General features: G+C 46.4%; 1 protein-coding gene across 1 annotated transcript in view; it reads right to left on the reverse strand.

The window, feature by feature from the left end:
- The window catches only part of myripb (myosin VIIA and Rab interacting protein b), a 218,732-nt gene that overhangs the window by 86,651 nt on the left and 112,986 nt on the right, over positions 1 to 19,095 (reverse strand). The window contains exon 3 of the mRNA XM_029661502.2: positions 12,244 to 12,465. Within this exon, the coding sequence (XP_029517362.1) occupies positions 12,244 to 12,465 (222 nt within the window). The remainder of the gene's footprint in view (positions 1 to 12,243; positions 12,466 to 19,095) is intronic.

The following is a 19,095-nucleotide window of genomic DNA, read 5'->3' on the forward strand; positions in this document are numbered from 1 at the left end:
CAATCACAGCCCACTTGCATCACCCGGAGGCAGACTGCAGCCAGCCAATCTGCAGCCCAGCAGGATATGAGATACGGCACTCCGGGGATTGAAGAGAGACAGAGATACTCTGATGCTAACATTACTACTGATACTACATCTAAAGCTAACTGTATAGCCAATACTGTGAGGTTTGAGCAGTGTATAAATTGTAGCTTTACCTTGTTTCATTGTAAGGCTAAACAACTACAAACTCTTTCCCACTAAGCCATAAAACAACAAGGTCTTTAGCACCAGACCTGGTAACCCGTAAACGGATGTAAGAATCGTGAGATTCCCAATCGCATGTGTGTGAACAGGGAGGCCCAGCCGCAGCACAGACTGAATCATCTGAAAGTGTCATTTCACATGGTGAGCTCCAGTATGGCAGCCAGTTTCCTAATTCACTGTGCAGAACTAATGCAACTGAAATCACCTGAGGACACACAATGGGAGTCAGAGCACACAGCACAAGTGCAAAACACGGCGACGACTGGATCTTGCGTATTGCCCGACTCAGTTTCCCGCCTCACAATGTTGAATTGGTGAAACTGGAGGCACAAATGGAGCCACGAAGGAGCGGCAGAAGTGTGACTCTCTGGGTCTCACTCCGTCACACACAGACACCAGGGAGGCCTGCCGACTGACAGAGCAACCATACCAACCCCGCCACACAATAATAATAACCCACAACAATGAGTCATCTCTGCAGGATGACACAGAGCAGAAAACACACAGTACAGACACAATGGAAAACGCACAGCCGACGCACGCACACACACACACACACACACACACACACACACACACACACACACACACACACACGCACACACACACACGCACACGCACACGCACAATGGCTTGGCACCTGCCAGAGCTGGTGGATGTCTGTTTGGCTCATGCTCAGTCAGGTTGGAGCGCTGGCAGCAGTAGCAGTGGGTTATCACCTGCTCCTGACACACACACACACCTGAGCCTCTACATAGAGACCAGCTCTGATAGAACACATGGGGCCAACAGAGTAGCAGACACTTAGAATGACAGCGAGAACCGAGAGCACACACTCGCCCCCCCAAAAAATATACGTATGCGTCTGATTCACACACACACACACACACACACACACACACACACACACACACACAGTGCCTCTAGGCTAGTGCGTTCAGCCGTAATTAGTTTGGAGGAAGCTTCTGCACGAACTCCATTGGTAAAAACGAACCAGGTCTGTGAATTAGGCTGTTTCAATTGATGAGAGCTGGGTTGTCCAAATGAATCGGAACGAAGCACTAACAATCCCACCGTCTTCGCTGATTCACAGGGAATATACAGGCAACATCACCAGACTCCTAAATCCCCTCCTCTACTGCAGACCAGCCTGTCTGCGTGTCTGTGTGTCTCTCTGTATGTGTGAACACAACTCATCACCCAGGAGTAACGACCAGCAGATGGCTACCATGCAAGATGGGAGGGACGCGAGGAGAGAGCTGTAAAGGCGAAGAGAGCAGGAGAGACAGTGATAAAGAGAGGAAAATAGAGAGAGAGAGAGCGAGAGCGAGAGGGAGAAAGAGAGAGAGGAAATAGTGAGAGAAAAAGGGAGATGATTCCTCCGCTAAGTCATATGGGCTGCAGGTAAAGTGTTCAGCTCCACTCTTCATTTGGCCCGAACCGATTCAATTGAGGAACATAGAGTGGGTCTCTGAACCTACCCACAGCACAATGCCACATCTCTCTGAGATGACAGTCTGTGACCTGCTACACCCCTCCACCCCCAGACAGCATTTAACCCAGCTGCAATACAGAGAGAGAAAGAACAGCATTCCCAAAAAAGTTGGTCCCCCCTTGCTGCTATAACACTCTGGGAACTAGATGTTGGAACATTGCTGTGGGGACTTGCTTCCATTCAGCCCCAAGAGCATTAGTGAGGTCGGACACTGATGTTGGGCGATTAGGCCTGGCTCGCAGTCGGCGTTCCAATTCATCCCAAAGGTGTTCGATGGGGTTGAGGTCAGGGTTCTGTGCAGGCAAGTCAAGTTCTTCCACACCGATCTTGACAAACCATTTCTGTATGGACCTCGCTTTGTGCACAGGGGCATTGTCATGCTGAAACAGGAAAGGGCCTTCCCCAAACTGTGGCCATAAAGTTGGAAGCACAGAATCATCGAGAATGTCATTGTATGCTGTAGCGTTAAGATTTCCCTTCCCTGGAACTAAGGGGTCTAGCCTGAACCATTAAAAACAGCCCCAGACCATTATTTCTCCTCCACCACACTTTACAGTTGGCACTACGCACTCAGGCAGGTAGCATTATCAGGCAGGTAGCATTATCGAGCAGAAAAGTTGCAGTGAGCCTCCCGGGTGGCGCAGTGGTTAAGGGCGCTGTACTGCAGTGACAGCTGTGCCACCAGAGACTCTGGGTTTACGCCCAGGCTCTGTCGTAACCGGCCGCGACCGGGAGGTCCGTGGGGCGACGCACAATTGACCTAGCGTCGTCCGGGTTAGGGAGGGTTTGGCTGGTAGGGATATCCTTGTCTCATCGCGCACCAGCGACTCCTGTGGCGAGCCGGGCGCAGTGCGCTAACAAAGGTTGCCAGGTGCACGGTGTTTCCTCCGACACATTGGTGCGGCTGGCTTCCAGGTTGGATGCGCGCTGTGTTAAGGAGCAGTGCGGTTTGGTTGGATTGTGTATCGGAGGACGCATGACTTTCAACCTTCGTCTCTCCCGAGCCCGTAAGGGAGTTGTAGCGATGAGACAAGATAGTAGCCACTAACAATTGGATTCCACGAAATTTGGGAGAAAAAGGGGGTAAATTTCAACAAAAAATAATAATTTAAAAAAAGAAGTTGCAGTAAAAAATAACTAGGAATTTGGTGCAGTTAGTCAGTCACTGCTCCGAGGCCCAGAAACATTTGTTTTGTCATGTGACTGTTAAAAATACACCTACACTGAGGACAAAATGCCTCCTTCTCTCCTTCTACTTCTCCCCATCGGTCTCACTTTCTCTTAGTCATTCTCCCTCCTATTCTCTCTCTCGCCTCTTTTCTCCCATCCACTGATGGTAGCACAGGCCTTAGAGGGCATATCATGGTCGTTCTATCCCACTCTGCCGCACGCCGCCGTGACATCAAACACAGTACCCATCAGCCCCTCCGCACGCCCATTAACCAGGCATGATAGAAGTGGGTGTAAGTGGGTGTGTATGAGAGAGAGAAAAAGAGAGCGAGGTAAACACCAATGATGGAAACAGGACAGGACGGGGGAGGACAGACAGACAGACAGACAGACAGAGACAGACAGACAGACAGACAGACAGACAGACAGACAGACAGACAGACAGACAGACAGACAGGTGAGAGAGGTCAGTGTGTGATCACAGACAGGCCTCAGGACTGACAACATGCTGCTGACTGTTGTCCCCTATTCTTTTGCTTGAGTTGACGCTCATCTTAGCTCAGCAGATACTATCGCTACGTGGCCGCTGTCCCAATGAAATTTTAAAGGGGCATTTCACTTTCAAATCAAAGTTTGTCCAATGTTTTCAGACCTTTAAAGTAGTCTAATGTCAATCCACCATCTGGTTTTCCTCCAAACAACCATTTTTGGGGGGACCTTCACGTTGAAGTGACCTGAGCCCTATACTACGAACCAGCTTTGAGGAGTTAGCGAGGTGACTTTGCTCAACTCGGGATAACCGGTACCACGAAAGCGGCTCACCTTTTAGCCAGGCACATTTCCTATGGCAACGAATCCTCTCAGGTCTTCCCTGCTCCGCGGCAGGCTAACTCAGGGCTAACTCCGCTTTTACCCTGAATGAAATGACTGAGCCACGGGTTGACGACTTCGGATACCCTCCCTCTCGCAAAGACGACGTCATCATCATCCCCTTCATCTGAGGAAGACGACTGATTCAATGTTTATTAATCAAAACTGTTGGTTTTTTTGTGTTAAAAAACATTTCTGTTAAAATACCTATCGTGTTACACATTTAGTGATGACAGAATATATTTAAAACGTCACGCACCGTAAAACTTTTGTATGAATTAATACAATTATTTTATGGACAGGAGTGGGTGCTCGTACATTGATAAGCACAACAAAGCATAGCAAAGACGGCATTAACGACAAGTAAAAAATGAACACGCCACTTCTTAAAGCCTATTTCACACCATAGCCTTTTTTTTTTAACCTTTATTTAACCAGGCAAGTCAGTTAAGAACAAATTCTTATTTTCAATAACGGCCTAGGAACAGCGGGCTAACTGCCTTGTTCAGGGGCAGAACGACATATTTGTACCTTGTCACCTCGGGGATTTGATCTTGCAACCTTCCGGTTACTAGTCCAACGCTCTAACCACTAGGCTACCCCCCACCCTATTCACAAGATAACTTTCTTTCATTTTTTGATCGGTCTATCAGCATGAAGAGTTCGCCGTTCGACTAGCCATGTGCGACACGACACGCACACTTTTACAAAAGCCTGCTAGAGTTAATGGTAGGCGCAGACAAGCAATATCCACCATTATAGTACGGATGAAGCCTGACCTGGAAAGTGAAGCTAACTGGAGCTGGCTGGCTTTTAGAAAAAACCTGAGTACTGTAGATCTATCTTGCTTCGTAGTAAACCTCTCTGGTGTATAAACAGTGGGTGTGGACACACATATTTCCCACGTGGAGAAATGGACACAGAAACAAAACTTGGCCGTCAGCGTTCATCACGACTCCCGTTCGGTCAGTGGACGAATAAACATAAGCCTTATTAATAAATAACGTCATTAAGGTCATGTTATTAACTTATGTTAGAAGTGACGGGAGATGTGGGTGTGTGTGTGTGTGTGTGCAAACACACCATGGGGTGTTTGCTTATTCCCTAAACCAATCAGAAAGTCACAGTGCTACTTGGTGACCTTTAAGATGGTTACTGGGGATAATGCTGGGGCTGCAGAGAAGGAGATGATTACATTTGGGCCGAGCTCTCAACCTGCTAGACTGTCTGGGTGCGTCAGACCGTGTCCCATGTGGCACCCTATTCCCTACACGGTGCACTACTTGTCAAAAGGAGTGCACTGAAAAGGGGAACGGGGTGCCATTTGGGACGTAATCTGTCTGTCAACTTTCATTAGTCCTCATCGAAGGTTAATCTAAGGTGTCAAGTATGTTATTTTCCATTAGATTCAACAGAACAGATTGACTGATATGTCCAAAATGTGTGTGTATACAGTACCAGTCAAAAGTTTGGACAAATATACTAATTCCAGGGTATAAAACTATGAAATAACACATATGGAATCATGTAGTAACCACAAAAGTGTTAAAGCAAACCAAAATATATTTTACGTTTGAGATTCTTCAAAGTAGCCACACACATTGATAACAGCTTTGCAAACTCTTTGCATTCTCTCAACCAGCTTGACGAGGTAGTCACCTGGAATGCATTTCAATTAACAGGTGTGCCTTGTTAAATTTAATTTGTGGAATTTCTTTCCTTCTTAATGCATTTGAGCCAAGCAGCTGTGTTGTGACAAGGTAGGGGTGGTATACAGAAGAAAGCCCTATTTGGTAAAAGATAAGTCCATGTTATAGAAAGTACAGCTCAAATAAGCAAAGAGAAACAACAGTCCATCATTACCTTAAGACATGAAGATCAGTCAATGCAGAACATTTCAAATTTGAACGTTTCTTCAAGTGCAGTCGCAAAAACCATCAAGCACTATGATGAAACTGGCTCTCATGAGGACCGCCACAGGAAAGGAAGACCCAGAGTTAACTCTGCTGCAGAGGATAAGTTCATTAGAGTTACCAACCTCAGAAATTGTAGCCCAAATAAATGCTTCACAGAGTTCAAGTAACAGACACATCTCAACATCAACTGTTGCTGCAAAGAAACCACTACTAAAGGACACCAATAATAAGAAGAGACTTGCTTGGGCCAAGAAACTCGAGCAATGGACATTAGACCGGTGGAATTCTGTCCTTTGGTCCAAATGTGACATTTTTGGTTGCAACCGCCGTGTCTTTGTGACACGCAAAGTGAACGGATGATCTCGGCATGTTTGTTTCCCATCGTGAAGCATGGAGGAGGAGGTGTGATGGTGTGGGGGTGCTTTGCTGCTGACACTGTCAGTGATTTATTTAGAATTCAAGGCACACTTAACCAGCATGGCTACCACAGCATTCTGCAGCGATACGCCATCCCATCCGGTTTGCGCTTAGTGAGACTATAATTTGTTTTTCAACAGAACAATGATCCAACACAACTCCAGGCAGTGTAAGGGCCACCAAGAAGGAGAGTGATGGAGTGCTGAATCAGATGACCTGACCTCCACAATCACCCAACCTCAATCCAATTGAGATGGTTTGGGATGAGTTGAACCGCAGAGTGAAGGAAAAGCAGCCAACAAGTGCTCGGCATATGTGGGAACTCCCTCCAGACTGTTGGAAAAGCATTCCAGGGGAAGCTGGTTGAGAAAATGCCAAGAGTGTGCAAAGCTGTCATCAAGGTAAAGAGTGGCTATTCTAATGGAATTTTAATGTTTGTGCTTTTCTTATAACTAATTTTTGTGTTCTATTCATGTGCTGTTCTATAAATTTCTGTGTTCATGCAAGTGGCCGACAGTACAAATCCTCACTATCAGCAGCTGCAATTTGGCAGTACGCTCAGATCTTGTTTTTGAGAATGAACGAAAGATATCTCAGTTTCAAGGTCTCAGCTTAGAGAGAAGAGGTATTGGTCTGTCACATGTTACGAACCAGTATTGGTCGGTCACATGAATGAAGCAAAACGGTAATGATTATTCATTCTGCTACATCGTGTATAGCCGTATATAAGACAACTGCTGGGACTGCCCCGGCAGAGCTCCTGACAGACGTTCACTATGGTGCATTACGTTTGTTGGAACTTCTCCAGCTCGCTGACAAATAAACAATGATTCATTTAAGATTGACTCCCCGTGTAAGACTTTCCACGACACTACTTTGCAGAATATAATTTTTTTTAAATCTATTTTTGATTTGTTTAACACTTTTTTGGTTACTACATGGTTCCATATGTGTCATTTCATAGTTTGGATGCCTTCACTATTATTCTACGACGTAGAAAATCATAAAAAATTAAGAAGAAAACCCTTGAATGAGTAGGTGTGTCCAAACTTTTGACTGGTACTGTATGTTTGCATGCTTATGGTATTTAATATAGTGCATGAATGCTTCAGGATGAGAATCGTCTGGATATTGACGTCTGCCCGTCAGGGGTGTTTGTGCACGTACACACACACACACACACACACACACACCCCGTTCTCCATTCAGTGCAGTCTGCTCCATGGAGTGATACAGAGTCCATCTAGTCAGATTAAGAGTAGGGAACGCAGTGGGAATGTAAATGTGGAGAGAATGGTGACTTCATCTCAGAGACGGATGTGGGGAGAGCTGCACGCGGTACCTTCAGAGAAAAATAAAAAGAGGATTTCATATCCATTCGCCAGAGTGCCTGCTCTGCTGGAGAACGGGGAGGCAGTTTATGGCTCTGCATCACTCTCTGTCATTCTCTCTCTCTCTCTGTGTGTGTTATTCTCTCTCTGTCATTCTCTCTCTCTCTGTCGTTATCTCTATCTCTCTCTCTCTGTGTTATTCTCTCTCTGTCTCTGTCTCTGTCATTCTCCCTCGTTCTCTGTCATTATCTCTATCTCTCTGCCATTATCTCTATCTTTCTCTGTGTCATTATCTCTATTTCTGTGTCATTATCTCTCGCTCTGTGTCATTATCTCATGCTCTGTCATTATCTCTCCATCTCTGTGTCATTATCTCTCTATCTGTCATTATCTTTCTCTCGATCTATTTTTCTCTGTGTCATTATCTCTCTTTCTAGCATCTCTCTCTGTGTGTCATTATCTCTCTCTCTCTCTGTGTGTCATTATCTCTCTCTCTGTCATCTCTCTTTCTCTGTCAGTATCTCTCTCCCTCTCTTTCAGAGAGGTAGTACAAGTGTCTCAGTGTCTTGAGTGTGGGTGTCTGACTGCAGAGAGAAAAACTCTTCCCAGACTGAGTTCGTATTTCTTATCAGAAAGACAAACTTCTATAGCCTGTGAACTGTCGTGTGTGTGTTTATGGACCAAGGGATGGACCGCACGGTTAATAAGACCAGCCCGGTCATGCTTGTCATGTTCAATGCACCTTCTCACCTGGACTGGTAGGGGTGTGTGCGCATGGGTGAGTTCAGGGACTTACATGCAAGTAGGGTGACAGGCCTGTCACTACAGTGAAGACCCACAGGAGAAGAAGCTAGCTATGTCTCAGCTACTGTACATCTCTGCCTGGGTCTTATTCACTCCGGCACCAAACAAAAGAAAACGGACTGAAACAGGTAGGTACGATGTGAACTTGTCCAATAAGAAACATTTTGTTTTCAGTTGCAAAAAGTTTTGCTACGGTGTGCACTAATGAATACAACCCTGGTGAAGTCTATATTGCAGCCAAAATGATGTCTGTGTATCATTTTGGTGACATAGGAAGAGCATACCGTGTACACTATAGATAATGATTTTCAAGCTATGCAGAATCATAATTTGGTGTGAATCAACCAATACGTTTTAATAACCCAAACCATAGACCTAATAGGATTTTATTTGTTCACCCCAAAAAATCGCTAGTGTGTAAATACTGCAATGTGTGCTTAAACATCATAATCCATCATTTCACACGCCTCTTCTCAATTCTGTTGAGGCTGTGGTAGAGGCTGACGTGCAGTCCAGCAGACAGCCAGCCACACAGACAGGCAGCTTCACATGTGCAGGCTGTCTTATAACACCCACAGCAGTGCACAGCGGTAATGGAGGGGAGGAATACGGGCAGCGACAGCGGCACCGCGGTAATGGAGGGGAGGAATACGGGCAGCGACAGCGGCATCGCGGTAATGGAGGGGAGGAATACGGGCAGCGACAGCGGCATCGCGGTAATGGAGGGGAGGAATACGGGCAGCGACAGCGGCACCGCAGTAATGGAGGGGAGGAATACGGGCAGCGACAGCGGCACAGCGGTAATGGAGGGGAGGAATATGGGCAGCGACAGCGGCACCGCGGTAATGGAGGGGAGGAATATGGGCAGCGACAGCGGCACCGCGGTAATGGAGGGGAGGAATACAGGCAGCGACAGCGGCACCGCGGTAATGGAGGGGAGGAGTACGGGCAGCGACAGCGGCACAGCGGTAATGGAGGGGAGGAATACGGGCAGCGGCAGTCATACGCGCTAGCCGCCCGCCACCCTGCGTTGGGAGTCTCAAACCCAGATCTGAAAGCGCTGATATCAGGGCAAGGTGATGGAATGGTGGTGGATCTTCACGGTACTAGTTTGTTACAGTCGACGGTAGTATTTCAGTGTGATGCTTGATAAGGCAGTGGGGGAAGGCGGACACTCTGTCCTTGTTGCGATGAGCTTGAGATCACGGCGTAGGGTAGATTCTGAATGACAGAGACATCTGCTGCTGTCAAGGGTGCGTGAGAAATAGACACATCCCAAATGTTCACACCAGTGCTAGGATGACAGGACGCACTATGACTGAAGAAAGAAAGCCCGAACGGTACGGCTCCGATCTTCCAGAATTGCGCCGCGACAAAACGTTTCATCGCTTGAGCTACACAAGCGATTGAGTTACCTGTAACCGAATCGATACCACGTCTTCCAAATCAGATGATGTTGTGATTCTCGTGAGTGTTAAGACCACAAGATCAAAAGTAGTGCACTATATAGGGCCTGGTCTCCCAAACTCGGTCCTCTGGACACCAGGCGGTGCACTTTTTGTTTGTTTGTTACCCTAGCACTACACAGCAGTGCTCGGGCAAAAACTCCAAAATGTGCAGCTCTTGGGGGTCCCGAGGACTGAGTTAGGGAAACGCTGATATAGGGAATAGGGTGCCATTTGGGACACGGCCCATCTAATGCAGTAATGAAAAGGGACGTCTTTATATACATCCCATCATGATGGTTGTTAATATTCTGAAAGCATTTAATATCATTTACATCAGTGAGGCTGAAAGGTAATGGGCGTATTACAGAGCTGGAGGCATCAAAGCCTCTAATCATCTCAATAACATTAACAGGCTAGAGGGAGATAGAGTCAGAGAGATGGGGGGTGAGGGAAGAGAGAGAGTCAGAGAGATGGGGGGTGAGGGAAAGAGAGAGTCAGAGAGAGAGAGAGAGAGAGAGAGAGAGAGAGAGAGAGAGAGAGAGAGAGAGAGAGAGAGAGAGAGAGAGAGAGAGAGAGAGAGAGAGAGAGAGAGAGAGAGAGAGTCAGAGAGAGATAGAGAGAGAGAGACCGAGAGATGGGGGGTGAGGGAAAGAGAGAGTCAGAGAGAGAGAGACCGAGAGAGAGAGAGAGAGAGAGAGAGAGAGAGAGAGAGAGAGACAGAGTGAGTCAGAGAGAGAGAGAGAGACCGAGAGAGAGAGAGAGAGAGAGAGACCCGAGAGAGAGAGAGAGAGAGAGAGAGAGAGAGAGAGAGAGAGAGAGAGACCGAGAGCGACCGAGAGAGAGAGAGCAAGACTCCAACCTGATCAATAAAAACCTACCCTCTCTTGTCTTGTAAACCCAGAGTTTGGGGCTGGGCGTCTAATTCGATACCATGCCACAAAATCAATCAGACACACACAGCGAGAGAAAGAGTGAGGTAGAAAGAGAGAGTGCGAGCACATCACGTTGTCCCCCCTCGCCTTGTCATGTTCAGTAATCCCTTCACTCAACCACTTCCACGCACACACACTGTGAAACACACACACACTGTGACACACACACGCACAAACAGACACTGTGACACACACACACACACTGTGCCACACACACACAGACACTGTGACACACAGACACACACACTATGACACACACACACACACTGTGACAGACACACACACACTGTGACACACACTGTGACACACACTGTGACACACACACAGACACTGTGACACACACATGCAGACACTGTGACACACACACGCAGACACTGTGACACACACAGACACTGTGACACACACACATTGTGACACACACACACACTGTGACACACACACACACTGTGACACACACACACATACACTGTGACACACACACATATACTGTGACACACACACACTGTGACACACATACATACACTGTGACACACATACACTGTGACACACATACACACACACACACACACACACACACACACTGTGACACACACACACTGTGACACACACACTGTGACACGCAAACACATACACACACACACACCGCAGCGTGATATCACTGTCTTAGACAGTGTGAGGAGCACATTAGTTCTCCATGTCAGGGACTCAGGTGGCAGAGACATGACTGATTACGTCTTCACCCCGCTCAGGCGTTACCATACACACATCTAAGAACCCTAAGCAGACTGACACACACAGACACGCACGCACGCACAAGATGTGGCATACATAAGCAAGGTCATCCTGAATACAGTCTACACACACGCACGTGAAGACAGACACACACACGCACACACACACGCACCCATGAAAAGCAGTGTTCATCAAGCCCATAGAATGAAATCCAATCCAATTGTATTTGTCACATGCACCGAATAGAGGTGCTTACTTACAAGCCCTTAACCAACAACGCAGTTCAAGACAGAGTTATTTCCTAAATAAACTAAAGTTTAAAAAAACGTAATTAAAATCACAACCATCATGATCGGATGCATATATAGCGTACAGCCCGTGTAACACAACATAGTGCACAGCTCAATTCATCCTCCTACCGTCTAACGAGAGCTCAATACGGTGTCAGTGGTCAGACAGCACACACAAAGTCTCTCCTCTGTAAGTAGAGTACACAGCGTGGAAACACACTGACAACAAAACTGCAGCATCCAAAAAAACTCACTGCTGGAGAACCGGGGAGGCAGTTTATGGCTCTGCATCACTCGCTGTCATTACACCAGTCAGTCAGTCTCTCTCAACGTCTGCAAGACCTCCTAGCCTTCCATCACGACATACATCCTCCCTCTCCTCCCCTCGTTCCTGAGAGCCCTCTGCAACGCCGGCGTGACATGCTGCTCACTCCCCCTCTGTCCTGGCTCCCTCCCTCACTCACCACTGGTCTCCTCATCCCGCTCTCCCGCTCTCCCGCTCTCCCTCTCTCTCTCTCCATCCATCCATCCATTCATTCATTCAGTGAGATAGACAGACAGACACAGATTCAGACAGTGGTAGACCGACCTGGTCTTCTGGCAGGCGGCGCAGAGCCAGGCTTTCTCCCGCTTGCTGTAGGTGCGGCAGGACTTGCAGACGTTGTACTGGCAGTCCAGACACGGGCGCTTGGGGTTGACCAGGAAGGTGAAGGGAGAGCAGCAGCGGATGCAGCAGCGCTCGTTGAAGCGGGGCTGCTTGGAGAGGACGGAGCATCTGCTGCCTTCCTCCGCCAGCTCCTGCTTCATCTCACTGCCCGACCGAGAGAGAGAGAGAGGGGGGGGGGAGAGTAAGCGAACAGTGAGAGGACGGTGGAGCGGCAATAATTGGAGACGCTGTGACAAATGATTTTTTTTTCAAAGGGAGTCTCTCTCTCTCTCTCTCTCTCTCTCTAACAAAAGTCAATAATACAGTAAAAAAAATATATATATACAATGTGAGCAAGTGAGGTGAGATAAGGAAGGTAAAGGCCAAAAAAGGCCATGGTGGCGAAGTAAATACAATATAACAAGTAAAACACTGGAATGGTTGATTTTCAGTGGGAGAATATGCAAAGTAGAGATAGAAATAATGGGGGGCAAAGGAGCTAAATAAATAAATAAAGGGAAAGAAGTAGTTGTTTGGGCTAAATTATAGATGGGCTATGTACAGGTGCAGTAATCTGTGAGCTGCTCTGACAGCTGGTGCTTAAAGCTAGTGAGGGAGATAAGTGTTTCCAGTTTCAGAGATTTTTGTAGTTCGTTCCAGTCATTGACAGCAGAGAACTGGAAGGAGAGGCGACCAAAGGAAGAATTGGTTTTGGGGGTGACCAGAGAGATATACCTGCTGGAGCGCGTGCTACAGGTGGGTGATGCTATGGTGACCAGGGAGCTGAGATAAGGGGGGACTTTACCTAGCAGGGTCTTGTTGATGACCTGGAGCCAGTGGGTTGGGCGACGAGTATGAAGCGAGGGCCAGCCAACGAGAGCGTACAGGTCGCAGTGGTGGGTAGTATATGGGGCTTTGGTGACAAAACGGATGGCACTGTGATAGACTGCATCCAATTTATTGAGTAGGATATTGGAGGCTATTTTGTAAATGACATCGCCGAAATCGAGGATTGGTAGGATGGTCAGTTTTACAAGGGTATGTTTGGCAGCATGAGTGAAGGATGCTTTGTTGCGAAGTAGGAAGCTAATTCTAAATTTAACTTTGGATTGGAGATGTTTGATGTGAGACTGGAAGGAGAGTTTACAGTCTAACCAGACACCTTGGTATTTGTAGTTGTCCACATATTCTAAGTCAGAGCCGTCCAAAGTAGTGATGTTGGACAGGCGGGCAGGTGCAGGCAGCGATCGGTTAACTTTACTTGTATTTAAGAGCAATTGGAGGCCACGGAAGGAGAGTTGTATGGCATTGAAGCTTGCCTGGAGGGTTGTTAACACAGTGTCCAAAGAAGGGCCAAAAGTATACAGAATGGTTTCGTCTGCGTAGAGGTGGACCAGAGACTCACCAGCAGCAAGAGCGACATCATTGATGTATACAGAGAAGAGAGTCGGTCCAAGAATTGAACCCTGTGGCACCCCCATAGAGACTGCCAGAGGCCCGGACAACAGACCTTCCGATTTGACACACTGAACTCTATCAGAGAAGTTGACCGGGGTAGGGGTAGCCAGGTGGAAAGCATGGCCAGCCGTAGAAAAATGCTTATAGAAATTCTCAATTATCGTGGATTTATCGGTGGTGACAGTGTTTCGTATCTTCAGTGCAATGGGCAGCTGGGAGGAGGTGTTCTTATTCTCCATGGATTTTACAGTGTCCCAGAACTTTTTTTGAATTTCTGCTTGAAAAAGCTAGCCTTGGCTTTTCTAACTGCCTGTGTATATTGGTTTCTAGCTTCCCTGAAAAATTGCATATCACGGGGGCTGTTTCGATGCTAATGCAGAACGCCATAGGATGTTTTTGTGTTGGTTAAGGGCAGTCAGGTCTGGAGAGAACCAAGGGCTATATCTGTTCCTGGATCTAAATTTCTTGAGTAGGGCATGCTTATTTATGATGGTGAGGAAGGCATTTAAAAAAAACAGACATCCTCTACTGACGGGATGAGATCAATATCCTTCCAGGATACCCCGGCCAGGTCGATTAGAAAGGCCAGCTCGCTGAAGTGTTTCAGGGAGCGTTTGACAGTGATGAGTGGAGGTCGTTTGACCGTTGACCCATTACGGATGCAGGCAATGAGGCAGTGATCGCTGAGATCTTGGTTGAAAACAGCAGAGGTGTATTTAGAGGTCAAGTTGGTTAGGATGATATCTATGAGGGTGTATACAGCTTTGGGGTGGTAACTGGTAGGTTCATTGATAATTTGTGTGAGATTGAGGGCATCAAGCTTAGATTGTAGGATGGCTGGGGTGTTAAACATGTTCCAGTTTAGGTCGCCTAGCAGCACCAGCTCTGAAGATAGATTGGCGGCAATCAGTTCACATAAGATGTCCAGAGCACAGCTGGGGGCAGAGGGTGGTCTATAGCAGGCAGCAACGGTGAGAGACTTGTTTTTAGAGAGGTGGATTTTTTAAAGTAGAAGTTCAAATTGTTTGGGTACAGACCTGGATAGTAGGACAGAACTCTGCAGGCTACCTTTGCAGTAGATTGCAACACCGCCCCCTTTGGCCGTTCTATCTTGTCTGAAAATGTTGTAGTTAGGGATGAAAATTTCAGAATTTTTGGTGGTCTTCCTAAGCCAGGATTCAGACACGGCAAGAACATCCGGGTTGGCAGAGTGTGCTAAAGCAGTGAATAAAACAAACTTCAGGAGGAGGCTTCTAATGTTAACATGCATGAAACCAAGGCTATTACGGTTACAGAAGTCATCAAAGAGAGCGCCTGGGGAATAGGAGTTGAGCTAGGCACTGCAGGGCCTGGATTCACCTCTACATCACCAGAGGAACAGAGGAGGAGTAGGATAAGGGTACGGCTAAAAGCTATGAGAATTGGTTGTCTAGAACATTTGGAACAGAGAGTAAAAGGAGGTTTCTGGGTGCGATAAAATAGCTTCAAGGTATAATGTACAGACAAAGGTATGGTAGGATGCGAATACAGTGGAGTTAAACCTAGGTATTGAGTGATGATGAGAGAGATATTGTCTCTAGAAACATCACTGAAACCAGGTGATGTCATCGCATGTGTGTGTGGGGGAACTGAAAGGTTGGATAAGGTATAGTGAGCAGGGCTAGAGGCTCTACAGGGAAATAAGCCAATAAACACTAACCAGAAAAGCAATGGACAAGGCATATTGACATTAAGGAGAGGCATGATTAGCCGAGTGATCATAAGGGTCCAGTGAGTAGTGAGGTTGGTTGGGGTCACGGTGATTCAGACAGCTAGCCGGGCCATCGGTAGCAAGCTAGCATAGGATGGAGGTCTGTTTTAGGCCACCTCGTGTGTTTCCATCGGTAGATTAGTGGGGTTCCGTGTGGAAGAGGGGATTTTGGCAAAATAGATATAGTTATAGTGACCCAAGAAAAATTGTCCGATAGACCTATTCAGGTAGCAGCCGATAAGACAGCTAACGATTAGCGGGCCGCAGATGGGCTTTCAGGTAACGTCGTGACGGAGGGACTAGTTGGATAACTACCTCGGGCAGATAACGTCGGTAGCCCAGTCATGAAGGCTTGGTGGGGAAAAATAAGTCCGGTATGTTCTGGTCTGAGTCGCGTTGTACAAAACTGGCGATAGGTTTGAGCTAAAGGATAGCTGATGACCACAAGCCGTGGTTAGCTGAATACTAACGTTAGCCAGTAAACTGGCTAGCTTCTGGCTAGCTTCTATTGTGGATTTCAGATTTGAGGTAAATAATACTTGTTTTTTTTAATTGGTGAGGCGGGTTGCAGGAGAGTGTTTTGAAGTTGAGTTTTTGGAAAATAAAAAATATAAAAGATATGCGAAGAAAGGTGTAAATATATATATACAGTGGGGCAAAAAAGTATTTAGTCAGCCAACAATTGTGCAAGTTCTCCCACTTAAAAAGATGAGGCCTGTAATTTTCATCATAGGTACACTTCAACTATGGCACACAAAATGAGAAAAAAATCCAGAAAATCACATTGTAGGATTTTTAATGAATTTATTTGCAAATTATGGTGGAAAATAAGTATTTGGTCACCTACAAACAAGCAAGATTTCTGGCTCTCACAGACCTGTAACTTCTTCTTTAAGAGGCTCCTCTGTCCTCCACTCGTTACCTGTATTAATGGCACCTGTTTGAACTTGTTATCAGTATAAAAGACACCTGTCCACAACCTCAAACAGTCACACTCCAAACTCCACTATGGCCAAGACCAAAGAGCTGTCAAAGGACACCAGAAACAAAATTGTAGACCTGCACCAGGCTGGGAAGACTGAATCTGCAATAGGTAAGCAGCTTGGTTTGAAGAAATCAACTGTGGGAGCAATTATTAGGAAATGGAAGACATACAAGACCACTGATAATCTGCCTCGATCTGGGGCTCCACGCAAGATCTCACCCCATGGGGTCAAAATGATCACAAGAACAGTGAGCAAAAATCCCAGAACCACACCTATGATGAAACCACACCCAGACCTAGTGAATGACCTGCAGAGAGCTGGGACCAAAGTAACAAAGCCTACCATCAGTAACACACTACGCCGCCAGGGACTCAAATCCTGCAGTGCCAGACGTGTCCCCCTGCGTAAGCCAGTACATGTCCAGAACCCATCTGAAGTTTGCTAGAGAGCATTTGGATGATCCAGAAGAAGATTGGGAGAATGTCATATGGTCAGATGAAACCAAAATATAACTTTTTGGTAAAAACTCAACTCGTCATGTTTGGAGGACAAAGAATGCTGAGTTGCATCCAAAGAACACCATACCTACTGTGAAGCATGGGGTTGGAAACATCATGCTTTGGGGATGTTTTTCTGCAAAGGGACCAGGACGACTGATCCGTGTAAAGGAAAGAATGAATGGGGCCATGTATCGTGAGATTTTGAGTGAAAACCTCCTTCCATCAGCAAGGGCATTGAAGATGAAACGTGGCTGGGTCTTTCAGCATGATAATGATCCCAAACAGGAGTGGCTTCGTAAGAAGCATTTCAAGGTCCTGGAGTGGCCTAGCCAGTCTCCAGATCTCAACCCCATAGAAAATCTTTGGAGGGAGTTGAAAGTCCGTGTTGCCCAGCAACAGCCCCAAAACATCACTGCTCTAGAGGAGATGTTCATGGAGGAATGGGCAAAAATACCAGCAACAGTGTGTGAAAACCTTGTGAAGACTTACAGAAAACGTTTGACCTCTGTCATTGCCAACAAAGGTATATAACAAAGTATTGAGATAAACTTTTGTTATTGACCAAATACTTATTTTCCACCATAATTTGCAAATAAATTCATTAAAAAATCCTACAATGTGATTTTCTGGATTTCTTTTCTCATTTTGTCTGTCATAGTTGAAGTGTACTTATGATGAAAATTACAGGCCTCTCGCATCTTTTTAAGTGGGAGAACTTGCACAATTGGTGGCTGACTAAATACTTTTTTGCCCCACTGTATATACGGGACACGACAAGACGAGTACAAAGGACGTCTGACTGCTATGCCATCTTGGGAATCAACCTTTAGCCTCTAAACTTGCGCGCAACGCAATACTATGCCAGCATTACTGGATGTGTTCTAATGTAGTAACAAAACAAATAATAATGATGTCGCTTGCTGTGATTGAACACACACAAGAAACAAAGCGGAAGAAAAAGGACTGAAAACGAAAGGGGCTACAGACACACCACTTTGGGAAGGGCCGGGATCATTTGGGCTGTCAATCCCAGTTTTAGCCAATAGAAACAAACCAGCTGTCCAGAGCTCGGCTATTTGATCAATTCATTCCTTGAACCAAACCATCAAAAGGATTTCCCTTCATTTCTGTTCATCGCTGAACAGTGTGCCTCGTCCCAAATGGCGCCCTATCACAAGTCTACCTCCTTTGAACAAAGAAATATGTGCTCCGTTTTGGGAATAGACTGCCATTTGGGACACAGCCTGTATCTCTCCCTACACATATGCTACACACACTATGTCCAGAGAATTATATTATTATTATTCCAGGTATAATGACTTATTTACATGTACCTTTCTGTATGCAGTATATGTTGCATCGCTTACTGTACACATGTCGCTTCCTGTGCATCCACGGTGGTTGTATTAGCCAGTCCTATGGGGCTTGTATGAAGGTGAGAGAGAGGGTGAGTTTAACTCACAGTGGGAGAGTAAATTATTTACACTCCTCTCCTCCAGGATTTACTGTGCTCAGAGTAACTCTTATACAGCTTCCATTGATCCTACACCCACACCCACACCCACACACCTCCCCCGTCCTCTTATATCCATCCAGTTAGTTGTATCTATCCACAGAGATTTATAATTGAATTCATTGGATTATTTCTCCCCAACGAAAAGCCACATACTGCAACATGATCTTCTAAACCTGGGTAGTGTAGAGTACATATTAGTACTGCTGGGATGATGAAGGCAGCCTGCAGTGGAAGGGCGGTTCCAGACGTGTGTGTGTGTGTGTGTGTGTGTGTGTCTGTGAGAGAGAGAGAGACTAATCTGCAATATCCCAACTTTAGTAATACTCATCCTCCAGCTCATCCTCATCCTGGAGGAATCGCTGATTGTGTTCCATACGCATCATTAGCCATGGTATATTAATACGATGAACCAACGTTCATATGCACAGTTCATAACACACACACTGTCGCACACACACACACACACACACACACACACACACACACACACACACACACACACACACACACACACACACACAGTCAAAAGAGGCTACCGTATCCAACAATACAAAGGAGGTCATGTGCAGAAGGGCGGGGATTGGC

This window comes from Oncorhynchus nerka, linkage group LG6 (assembly GCF_034236695.1).
Source record: "Oncorhynchus nerka isolate Pitt River linkage group LG6, Oner_Uvic_2.0, whole genome shotgun sequence".
In the NCBI taxonomy this organism is placed as follows: domain Eukaryota; kingdom Metazoa; phylum Chordata; class Actinopteri; order Salmoniformes; family Salmonidae; genus Oncorhynchus; species Oncorhynchus nerka.